This window comes from Colobus angolensis, unplaced genomic scaffold, assembly GCF_000951035.1.
Source record: "Colobus angolensis palliatus isolate OR3802 unplaced genomic scaffold, Cang.pa_1.0 Scaffold580, whole genome shotgun sequence".
Classification (NCBI taxonomy): Eukaryota; Metazoa; Chordata; class Mammalia; order Primates; family Cercopithecidae; genus Colobus; species Colobus angolensis.
In genome coordinates this window covers 117225-130285 of record NW_012119377.1, presented here as the reverse complement: position 1 = coordinate 130285, position 13061 = coordinate 117225, and the positions used below count along the sequence as shown (strand labels likewise).

Below are 13061 nucleotides of genomic sequence, written 5' to 3'. Positions count from 1 at the left end.
ATTGGCAGCAACTGAATATTTTTAACGTTAAAAAAAAAAAGGAAATAGACTACTCCAACATGAACTAATGCTGCTGTTACCAGTTGGAGATAATTTAGAGACAAAAGGGAAACTCACTGAATTCCTACTGCTCAAATACACCCTAATATGGGGTGGAAATCACAACGGCTAAACTTAGAATTTCCTTAAGACTATCCCTGGGAAAGCACAAAAAACATACAAATATTACCTCCCCTGACAGAAAAAAAGGCTACAGAAGATTAAAGAAACACAGTAAGAGAAGTTCAGATTGAGACCAAGAAGCTTCAATTCCCACACCTTAATAAAACCTATTATAAAAGCTATTCTGAATTTTATTTATATACAAGTTCATTATAAATGTGTATATATATACACACAAGATAATTTTATTCATATACAAGTTTAAAAACCAGCTTAATAATAAAAGAACAGAACACCACTCATAAAACCTCAAGCTTAACTACTGGTTTACAATGTGAAAGCCCATCTTCCAATTCAAATGCCAAACCACCATGAAAAACATTTGGTCTGAATCTAACTTAAATTCTCCAATGAAAGAGTGAAACAGAATAACCATGTAAAAGAGTTTTTTTAATCTAGTCAATTTTTTTTAAACCGTAAGTAAATGAAAACTGGCACCAAGTGAATGTTAGAGCCAAGCAATAGCAATATAAAATAATTTAATCCTCAATTTTTAAAATATATTTAATTTCTAAACATAACTACAAACAAAAAAATGACATATTGAGAGAAAAATATTTTAGCCAATTTATGTTTTTAGAGTGGCATTTTTAATTAAGGATCCCTTAATTTCTTTTTTTTTTAATTATACTTTAAGTTCTAGGATACATGTGCACAACGTGCAGGTTTGTTACATATGTATACATGTGCCATGTTGGTGTGCTGCACCTATTAACTCATCATTTACATTAGGTATATCTCCTAATGCTATCCCTCTCCCCTACCCCCACCCATGGATACCTTAATTTCATTACGGTACAGGCTTTCTTTTTCCCCCTACCAGCTTACCTGATATTTCCTAGTTTACTAACAACCAGATAAAAAGATTAAACTATCTGTGTTCCTGTCTGGCAAAAATGGCTTAACAACATCACCTTAAAACATCCACTATTCCCTTCCATAGTTTTGAGGGGAAAAAAAAAAAAAAAAGAAAATTTTAAAAATCCATCCACTACTATAATTTTGAATAAAATACAAGTTATAAACTTCAGGGATCTTTGTGTCAAAGCAAAAGATAAATAACAACTATTAACTTAAAAATATGTATATACATACTTACACTAATGTCATTAAGAACATTAGATGCCTGTTCATGCTTTAGATTTCCTTTAATTACATGATATGACAACTCATAGAGAGCTTGCTGGAAATCTGTTGAACATAAGAGAAATAAATGTAAGGATACAGTCTCTTGAACATGAAAAGTAAATCTATATATTTCCTACTTCTCAGAATTATTATAAACATCAATAATGAAAAAATATAATTCTAACGCTTTTCCTCTAGCACTTTTTTCTTTTTCACAAAAACATAAAATTAAAAGGTTAGAAAAATGTTAACCATCTCTCCACTACTATAACTACAGCTTGAGCATTCCTTTCCAGTTTTTTCTGTATGTCTACATATTTTACATATTTAAATTCACCATGCACATCATATAGCATTCTGATTCCCCCCAAAACACTTTTAAAGCATTTTTTCATGCTACTCAAGTCTCTCTAATTATTTTCAATGAACTCTAGCAAGTGGATTTAAACCAATAATTCTCCTCACTAGTAGACTTTGGATATATTCTCAATTCAATCTCAGGGCTATAGTGACAACAGATAAAGAGTAGCAATAAATATACTACCGAGTTTTAACCATACCCCAGAGTGAGAGAAGTTTCTCCCCAAATCTAAATCTCTTTGTCCCATAAAAATCAAACAAAAAATACATGTATAAAATGGTAGTTCTATAACTGTCAACCACAAGTAGCACCATTCACTATTAATTACCACAGTCCCCTTTCCTGAAGAAAGATATTTTGGTTTTGGAATGGGTAGTTAGTGGCCAGGTGAACATCTCCTTCTGGTCATCTTTTTTTTTTAAGTCCCATGTACTAAAAACTCTACCTCCTTCCAATCATGAAAAAGTAATTAAACAAGAAGCTTTAAAGATGCTAATGTAAAATAAAGTCTATTTATAATCTACTTTTGAGCAGAATCAAATTTTTTTCAGAACCAAACAGCAAGTTAAAAAATCAAATACTTTAAAAATCTTCTTAGCCAGGTGCAGTGGCTCACACCTATAATCCCAGCACTTTGTGGGGCCAAGGCAGGAGGATGGCTTGAGCCTAGGAGATCGAAACCAGCCTGGGCAACATAGGGAGACCTCATCTCTACTAAAAAAAGAAAAAAAAATTAGCCAGGTGTGGTGGCGTGCACCTGTTATGCCAGCTACTCGGGAGGCTGAGGCGGGAACTTGAGCCCAGGAGATGGAAGTTGCAATTAGTTGTGATAGCACCACTGTCTCAAAAATAAAAAATAAAATTTAAAAAAAAACTTCTCCCCTGCTATGACTCCTAGCCACAAAAAACATAATAGAAATCAAAATGTATATACATCACCCCTTAATGAAAATACTATTTTGCAGTAAAATTAACTTGTTCATTAAATCATTTGCTATTGCTATTTGCTATTGCTAATAATTATTTCAAGTATTTATGGAGAATTATTTATTAAATATATTCTGCCTATTTTACAACTATATCTTCATTGTGCTTTTAAATAAACAATATAAAAACAAAGGAAAAAATTTCTATTTTTTGGTATCACAGGTATAAGAGGTCAACTTCATGCTTTGTATTTCCATGAATAAAACGCTTTACAACAAACAACAAATAACACTTATTTAAAATTTTCCAGAGAATTAAGGTTTTTTGTTTTTTTTTTTAAGCAATTAAAGGAACAAAATAGCCAATTATCAAAAACTAAGGTCCCATGAGAATATGTCCTCTGGTACTCATAGTGAACCAGGGAAGTCTAATCTTAATCACAGAAGGAGATTAAAATAGAGAACAAGTGACCTGGGTCATTTTGCTGAAACTAAAGTGACATAAAAACAATCATACTGTAATCCACACAGCAGCAACGATAGTTCTCAAATCACAAGTTTTCTTTTTTTCTTTTGAGACACAGTCTCGCTCTCCAGGCTGGGGTACAATGGCGCAATCTTGGCTCACTGCAACCTCTGCCTCCTGGGTTCAAGCGCTTCTCCAGCCTCAGCCTCCCGAGTGACTGCAATTACAGGCATCCGCCACCAAGCCCAGCTAATTTTTATATTTTTGGTAGAGACAGGGTTTCACCATGTTGACCAAGCTGGTCTTGAACTCCTGACCTCAAGTGATCTGCCTGCTTTGGTCTCCCAAAGTGCTGGGATTATACGCGTGAGCCACCACGCCCGGCCTAATTCACGAGTTTTCTAAATGCCTATTTAAAAATGGCTGGGAACTCCTATTGTGTTTTATCCATAGAAACTGTAAGAGGTGGTTTAAAACTATCAGGCTAGTTCCACAGAAACCTATAAAATCTATATTGCAGGTGAAAAACTTTACATTTACAATGAGGAGGAAAACTTAAAACCCTTATAGTTATCCACAAAAAATTCAATAAAATATTTTATCTTAACGCTAACACTTCAGAAAGAGTAGTTTTAAGAATGGCCACCAGAGGCCGGGCACGGTAGCTACACCTGTAATCCCAGCACTTTGGGAGGCCGAGTCAGGCGGATCACAAGGTCAGGAGATCAAGACCATCCTGGCTAACACGGTGAAACCCTGTCTCTACTAAAAATACAAAAAATTAGCCAGGCGTGGTGGCAGGCGCCTGTAGTCCCAGCTACTTGGGAGGCTGAGGCAGGAGAATGGCGTGAACCCAGGAGGCGGAGCTTACAGTGAGCCGAGATCACGCCACTGCACTCCAGCCCGGGCAACAGAGCAAGACTCTGTCTCAAAAAAAAAAAAAATTAAAAAAAAGAATGGCCACTAGAAGGTACTTCTAGAGATTCTTAGTTTTTGCAGGGTTTGAATGTTGAAGACACCAATTCTTGGTTATGTCTAATAATATTACTAGTACTACTCATGTTTTTTTTTTTTAAACAATAATGTACTGTTTATTTTCAAATAGCTAAAAGGGATTTTGAATTTTCCCAACAAAGAAATGGTAAATGTTTGAGGTGATACACTAATTACACTAATTTGATCATTACACATTATATACACATATCAAAATATCACACTGTACCCCAATTACTCATGTTTATTAGCCATCCTTACAGTGTTGTTTCATTGGCAGTGGTTGGGGTGGGGGGAAGGTGATTCATAAAAGAAACAAGGAGAAGCAGTGTGTGCAAGGGAAATTGCCCGCCTGAAATGAAATTAATTCAAAGGAAGGGCAGAAAGAGAAAGGTCAGAGGGAACACTGCCCAAACTCAAACCCCTAAGACAGAAAAGAGATTCTGAAGGAATGACATTCAGTCAGTTTCCTGCTAAGACAACAAACTGGAGCCCCTCAAACCAAAGCCTGACTGTTGACAGAGATCAGCCAAGGAGTATATGTGTTAAGGAAACAGGTAAGGGTAAGAGAAGGAGAGCACTGGCAATTCTGCCAATAAGGCCACACTCATAACTATTTCTGGTTTCACATGTGAATCAGAACCATGCAAATAAACAATAATCTAATAGTTATTAAAGGCCCAGAGTCATATTGTTATACTATTTACACTATCATTTATTGAAAATTCTTCTATTTTATCCACCTATCTTGTTTCTATTAAACAAGATCAAAGTTAACTGAGATGTTAAAAACTGATTTTAAACACGGGGAAGAAAAAAGATAAAGTACCCAAGTATTTTTAGAAAGGAGTCTTTCCGTACATTCTTACACTTCAGACAGTCAACTAACTTAAACAAGAATACATTACTGTCTATCAACCTCAAAAATCTTTTGAGTGATCATGCAATTTTATAAGCAGGATAAACAAGAAAATAATTTGGGGATGGCAGGCTAGGAATGTTAACTCTTATAACAGGTCTTACCCATATGACAGGGTAAAAAATGGCTTTTTCATTTGTTAAAAAAAACATTTTTCACTCACACATCCAAATGTTCTTTTTATGAGACAAGGTCCACTCTGTCACCCACGCTGGAGTGCAGTGGTGTGATCTTGGCTCACTACAACTTCTGCCTCCCGGGTTCAAGCGATTCTCGTACCTCAGCCTCCTGAGTAGCTGGGATTACAAGCGCACGCCACCACACGCAGCTATTTTTTTTGTTTGTTTGTTTGTTTGTTTTTGGTAGAGATGGAGTTTCACCATATTGGCCAGGCTGGTCTCGAACTCCTGACCTCAAGTGATCTACCTACCTCAGCTTCCCAAAGTGCTAGGATTACAGGCGTGAGCCACCACACCCGGCCCAAATGTTCTTTAAAAAGTATATCCTCAGCTATGCAAGGTGGCTCATGATAGTAATCCCAACAATTTGGGAGCCTGAGGCGAAAGGACTGCTTGAAGCCAAGAATATGAGACCAGCCTGGGCAATAGAGCAAGATACCTCATCTCTACAAAAAATAAATTAAAAAAATAAGGCTGGGCACGGTGGTTCACACCTGTAATCCCAGAACTTTGGGAGGCCAAGGCGGGAGGATCACCTGAGGTCAGGAGTTCGAGACCAGCCTGACCAACATGGTGAAACCCCATCTCTACTAAAAATACAAAATTAGCCAGGCATGGTGTCACATGCCTGTAATCCCAGCTACTCAGGAGGCTGAGGCAAGAGAATCGCTTGAACCCAGGAGGCAGAGGTTGCAGTGAGCCGAGATTGCACCATTGCACTCTAGCCTGGGCAACAAGAGTGAAACTCCATCTCAAACAACAAATAAATAAATAAGCAAGGAGCGGTGTTGCACACTTGCAGTCCCAGCTACTTGGGAATCTGAAGTGGCAGGATCGCTTGAGCCCAGGAGTTTGAAGCTGCAGTGAGCTATGATTATACCACCACTGCATTACAGCCTGGGCAATGGAAAGAGACCCTGTCTCCTTTAAAAAAAAAAAAAAAAGAAAAGAAAGAAATAAAAAAAAAGAAAGCATATTCTCTCTTATGAAAGTTATAATTTTTGGTGGAACAAAAATAAGCATATATATATGTAAAATTCTGTTCTTAATCTTCTATTCACAAAAGCATAATTTAAATGACCATAATACATTTTATCTAATGCTTTTGCCTTCAAATAGAGTATCAGTTATAAAAATGTATTTTCTAATTTAAAAAAATACTGTGGGTTTTACCCCCAACAATACTACAAATGTAAATGCTTTACACTTACTAGACACAATCGCTTTTAGTTTTGTCCCTCCTTTGCCAAATCCACATGTCTAATTTTAAATTAATAAAACGTTAAATAGTAAAGTCCTTTGAAACTAAAGATACTGGAAAAATATAATATATACTATTTAATTATATAATATTTTATTTAATAAATTATATCTGTGATATGCAGTAAACAACTCCTTTGAATGTTTTCCATGACAACTGCCTTTAACAAGATCCCCAGACACCACCTAAACATAACCAGCTTTAGTAAAAACACTTTAGTAAAAACCTCAGTTTCTGGAAATTTTCTAGTGCAAATAAGATCAGAACAATTTTTTCTTTCCATGCTATCTTTTCTGTCATATTTATGATTGATACAGCTAACAACTGCTGAAATTTAGCTAAATATACCAAGCCCCAATTACAAAAGTCAAGCAATATCATATCATTATAATGCAGGTCAAATAACATCGGTATACAGAGATATAGTCTTACTGTAATTACAGTTTTAATCCTGACTATAATATAACCATGTAAAACCTTTATGTAATGTGAACTATCTTACACCTTTTGTTTTCATACCTAACAATGAATAGAAAACAGACAGTTACTAATTTTAATCAAGCCAAAAATAACTAAGATACTTTTAAAAATCTTACCTCTATACGTCGAACTATCATGGCTTTTATTTTCACTGAGGATCCGACATAAATGCAAACTAGAATAAAATAGAAAACATGTATTTCAATTTCCACCATAACATGAGATGATGCTTATAGAGCAAATTATATCAACTGGCAAGTAAAAAAAAAATTTTAATCAGGCATTTATTCTGCCTTTCATATACAAACTGTACCACTGGTAACTCATAGAAGATTAAAACTATCTCTGTAGTAATAAAGAAGGAATTATGAAATTAGAATATCACCATTTTAAGATCCCTAATTAATTACAGAATCTAGGCCAGGCGCGGTGGCTCACATCTGTAATCCCAGCACTTTGGGAGGCCGAGGCGGGCGGATCACGAGGTCAGGGGATTGAGAAAATCCTGGTGAACACGGTGAAACCCCGTCTCTACTAAAAATACAAAAAAACTAGCCAGGCGTGGTTGCGGGCACCTGTAGTCCCAGCTACTCGGGAGGCTGAGGCAGGAGAATGGCTTGAATCCGGGAGGCAGAGCTTGCAGTGAACCGAGATCACGCCACTGCACTCCAGCCTGGGCGACAGAGCGAGACTCTGTCTCAAAAAAAAAAAAAAAAAAACATTACAGAATCTAGGCATCTACCAATGGCTGCTTACATTACAAAAAGAGGCCAGGCACGTTAGCTCACACCTATATCCTAGCACTTTGGGAGGCCAAGGCGGGAGGATTGCCTGAGCTCTGGAGTTCAAGACCAGCTTGGGCAACACAATGAAACCCTATCTTTACTAAAATACAAAAGAAATTAGTCGGGCGTGGTGGCATGCACCTGTAGTCCCAGCTACTAGGGAGGCTGAGGCAAGAGAATTGCTTGAATCCAGGAGGCAGGGTGAGCCAAGATTGTGCCACTGCACTGCAGCCTGGCAACAGAGCAAGACTCCGTCTCTACAAAAAAAAAGAAAGAAAGAAAAGAAAAGAAAGAGACTATGAAACATTATGTGCCTCCAGATTCTGATGAAAGAAAACACCATGCAGGTTGGGCATGGTGGCTTACACCTGTAATCCCAGCACTTTGGGAGGCCACGACAGGCAGATAGCTTGAGCCCAGAGGTCAAGACCAGCCTGGGAAACATGGTAAAACCCTGTCTCAACAAAAAATACAAAAATTAGCCTGGCATGGTGGCTCACACTTGCACTCCCAGCTACTCGGGAGGCTGGGGTGAAAAAATCATCTGAGCCCAGGAAATTGAGGCTGCAGTGAACCATGACTGCTCACTCCACTGTACTCCAGCCTGGGCAACAGAAAAAAAAAAGAAAAAAGAAAAACAAGGGAAAAAAGAAAAGAAAGCATCACCCACCTATGAAATTATCTTTGGGGGGGGGAGTGTAAATCAAAATCTGATCAAGCCATCTAGATCCAACTACCAATTTACAGAAAAAGACCACAGAGGAATATGTTAAGAGATACCATAGGGATACAGTCACCAAAATTCAAACTGTGGGAAAATCTAACAGAGAGTGACCCAATCTCTTGAACAAACAAATTGCAAGGAAAAATATAATAAAATATAAAAGAAGAGTACAAGGGAGGAAAAGAGGAACAGAAGAGCTACAAGACAGAAAAACAATTAACAAAATGGCAGTAGTAAGTCCTTTCCTGTTGGTAATTAATTACCTTAAATGTAACATCTAACTCCACATTCAAAACAAAAAGTATCTAAATTGATATTTTTTAAGACAAGCTATTTTTTTTTAAAGCTGTATGCTGTCTACAAGAAACTTGTTTTAAATTTAAGGACACAGACAGGCTGAAAGTGAAAGGATGGATAAAGATACTCCATTCAAATGTTAGCCAAGAGAGAACAGGGGTGGCTATGCTTATATTAGACAAAATATACTTTGAAAATATAACAATTATAAATATATACACATACCACATCAGAGGACAAAAGCATATGAATATATGTGACACAGAGCTGAAGAAATAAACAGACATCAACACAGTAATAGTAGGGAATTTCAATACACTACTTTCCATAGAATATCTAGACAAAAGATCAGTAAGGAAACAGAAGACTTGAATAATACTACAGACCAAATGGATTTAACGGACCTATCCATAACATGCCACCCAAGATAAGGAGACTACATTCTTCTCAAGCACACACAAACCTTTTTCCAGGCTCTAACATGTGATCTAACCTTCTGATCACATTAGATATCACAAAAAAATAACACATTTTAAAAGACAAAAATCATACCAAGTATCTTTTCCAAACACAATGGAATAAAACTAGGTATCAATACCAGAAAGAAAACTGGAAAGTTCACAAATATGTAGAAATTAAACACATTCTTGAACAACCAAAGAATCAAAGAACAAAATCAAGAAGGAAATTAGGAATTATCTTGAGACAAATGAAAATGAAAATACCAAAATTTATGAGATAAAGCAAAAGCAGTTCAAAAGAGGAAATTTGTAGCAATAATTTTTTTTTTTTTTTTTTTTACACAGTATCTCATTCTATCACCCAGGCTGGACTGCAAAGGCAAAATCTTGGCTCACTGCAGCCTCAATCTTCTGGGCTCAAGTGATCCTCCCACCTCAGCCTCAGCACCCACCCCCAACACCCCATTAGGTGGGACCACAGGTGCATGCCACCATGCCCAGCTAATTTTGTGTATTTTGAAGAGATGGGTTTCACCATGTTACCCAGGCTGGTCTCAAACTCCTGGGCTCAAGCAATCTGCCCACCTCAGCCCAACAAAGTTCTGGGAATACAGGCGTGAGCCACCAAGCCGGGACTATAAATGCCTTTTTTTTAAAAAATCTCAAATAAACCACCTAACTCAAAACTTCAAGGAACTAGAAAAAGAAGAATAAACTAAGTCCAGTTTATAGAAGGAAGGAAATAATAAAAATTAGGGCAGAAACAACCGAAATAGAGAATTAAAAAAGAAAAAAAAATCAGCCAGGTACGGTGGCTCACGCTTGTAATCCTAGCACTTTGAGAGGCTGAGGCAGGCAGATAGCTTAGCTCAGGAGTTCGAGACCAGCCCGGGCAGCATGGCAAAACCTTGTCTCTACAAAAAAAATACAAAAAATTAGCTGGGCATGGTGGCCCACACCTGTAGTCCCAGCTACTTGAGGGGCTGAGGCAGGAGGATCACTTGAGCCCAGGATGTCAAGGCTGCAGTGAGCCAAGATAGTGCCACTGCACTCCAGCCTGGGTGACAAAGTGAGAACTTATCTCAAAAAAAAAAAAAGAAAAAAAATCAATAAAATTAAAAGTTGTTTTTTTAAAAAAGATTAACAAAACAGACAAATCTTTAGTTAGACATTTAATAAAGAAAAAGAAAATGCAAACAAAATTAGAAACAAAAGAAAAAACATTACAACCAATTACACAGAAACAAAAAGGAATACAAGAGGCTAGTACACCATAATACCAGAGCCAAACAGAAACATTACAAGAAAAGAAAATTACAGGTCAATGCCTCTTATAAACACAGATGAAAAAATCCTCAACAAACACCAGCAAACGGAATTTAACAGCACATTAAAAGGATCATTCACCATGACCACAATGGATTTATCCCTGGGAAGCAAGGATGGTACAACATACACTAACTGTGACACATTACATTAACAAAATGAAGGATTAAAATCACTTGATCATCTCCTTAGATGCCGAAAAAGCATTTGACAAAATTCAATACCCTTTTATGATAAAACTCTCAACAATTAACTAGCCTGGGTGACAGAGCAAGACTCCGTATCAAATAAATATACATACTAACTATAGAATGAATGTTCCTCAACACACACACATAAAAGGCCATAAATAACAAGCCCACAGCTAACATTATATTCAATGGTGAAAAGTTGAAGGTTTTTCCTCTAAGATCAGGTACATGCCCACTCTCTCCATGTCTATTCAACAGAGTACTAAAAGTCGTTGCCAGAGCAATTGGGCAAAAAGAAGAAATGAAAGTTATCCAAACAAGAAAAATGAAATTGTCTCTGCTGACAAAATGATCTTATATTTAGAAAATCCTAATGACTACACCATAAAGTTGTTAGAAATAAATATGGTGTATCCATTCAGGCAAAAAAATATTTAAAAAAGAAATAATAAATAGGGTTAAGTTACAGGATATAAAAATCAACACACAAAAATAGGTAGTGCTTCTATATGCTAACAATGAACTACCGGAAAAAAAGTTTTAATTCCATTTAAAATAGCTATATTATAGCATTGCAAGAATGGCAAAAAAGAGAAAAATAATAATAAAAATAAAGTAGCTACAGAAAATAAAATACTTAGGAATAAATTTAACCAAGGAGGTGAAAGATCTATACACCACAAACTATCAAATGCTGATGAAAGAAACTGAAGATGACAAATAAATGAAAAGATATTCCATGTCCATTGATTAGAATAATTAAGATTGTTTAAATGTCCTTGCTACCCAAAGAAATATAAAGACTCAATGCAATCTCTATCAAAACACCAATGACATTTTTCACAGAAACAGAAAAATCCTAAAATTTATATGGAACCGGAAAAAAAACGAATAGCAGCCAAGGCAGTCTAGAACAAAAAGAAAAAAGCTAGAAGTATCCCACTATTTGACTTCAAGCTACAGTTGGCCCTCTGTATCCAAGCGGGATTGGTTCCAGGACCATCTGCCACACACACCAAATTCACAGATGCTCAAAAGTCCCTTATATATGGCATATATACAGTCATCCTTCTGTGTCCACAGGTTCCGCATCTGCGGATTCAACCAACCGTAGACAGAAAACACAGTCAGCCCCTCCATATCCACAGCTTTTGATTTGTTGTTGGTTGAATCTGTGGATGCGGCCAACCAACTAAATGTAAGGCCAGTCAACTATATATTACAAAACTAGGGTAATTAAAACAGCATGGCACTGGCATAAAAATAGACACATCAACTAATGGAACAGAATAGAGAGCCCAGATATTAATCCATGCATTTATAGTCAATTTTCAACAAAGGGTACCAAGAACACATTATGGGGGAAAAGGCAGTCTCTTCAATAAAGAATGCTGGTAAAACTTAATATCCACATACAGAACAATGAAACTGGACACTTACTTCACACCATATACAAAAACCAACTCAAAATGAATTAAAGACTTAAACGTAAGACCTGAAACTATAAAAATCCTAAAAGAAAAAATAGAGGAAGAGCTACACAACATTGGTCCGGGCTACAATTTTTAGATTTGACCCCAAAAGCTCAAGTGATTAAAGCAAAAATAGACAAATGGGATTACATCAAACAAAAAAAGTTTCTACGCAGGAGGCCAGGTGCAGTGGCTCATACTTATAATCCCAGCACTCTGGGAGGCCAAGGTGGGCAGATAACCTGAGGTCAGAAGTTCAAGACAAGCCTGACCAACATGGAGAAATCCTTCTCTACCAAAAATACAAAAATTATCCGGGCATGGTGGCGCATGCCTGTAATCCCAGCTACTCAGGAGGCTGAGGCAGGAGAATCACTTGGACCCAGGAGGCAGAGATTGCAGCAAGCCAAGATCGCGCCACCACACTCCGGCCTGAGCAACAAAGCGAGATTCTGTCTCAAAAAAAAAAAAAGTTTCTATACAGGAAAGGAAACAATTAACAGTGTGATGGAGACAACCTACGGATTCAGAGAAAATACTTGCAAGCCAAACATCAAATATGGGCTTAATATCCAAAATATATAAAGTCAAGGGGCCGGGCGCAGAGTGGCTCACGCCTGTAATCCCAGCACTTTGGGAGGCTGAGACGGGCGGATCACGAGGTCAGGAGAGCGACATCATCCTGGCTAACACGGTGAAACCCCATCTCTACTAAAAAATACAAAAAAATTAGCCGGATGTGGTGGCGGGCACCTGTAATCCCAGCTACTGGGGAGGCTGAGGCAGGAGAATGGCGTGAACCCAGGAGGCAGAGCTGGCAGTGAGCTGAGATCACACCACTGCACTCCAGCCTGGGCAACAGAGTGAGAC

General features: G+C 37.2%; 1 protein-coding gene across 3 annotated transcripts in view; it reads right to left on the bottom strand.

Moving 5' to 3' along the window:
* THOC2 (THO complex 2) overlaps nt 1-13061 on the bottom strand; it is a 136010-nt gene that overhangs the window by 111390 nt on the left and 11559 nt on the right. For all 3 annotated transcript variants that reach the window (XM_011962188.1, XM_011962186.1, XM_011962187.1), the window contains exons 2-3: nt 7052-7110; nt 1322-1413 (exon numbers count right to left, since the gene is read on the bottom strand). In XM_011962188.1, coding sequence (XP_011817578.1) covers nt 1322-1413; nt 7052-7110 — 151 coding nt within the window. The remainder of the gene's footprint in view (nt 1-1321; nt 1414-7051; nt 7111-13061) is intronic.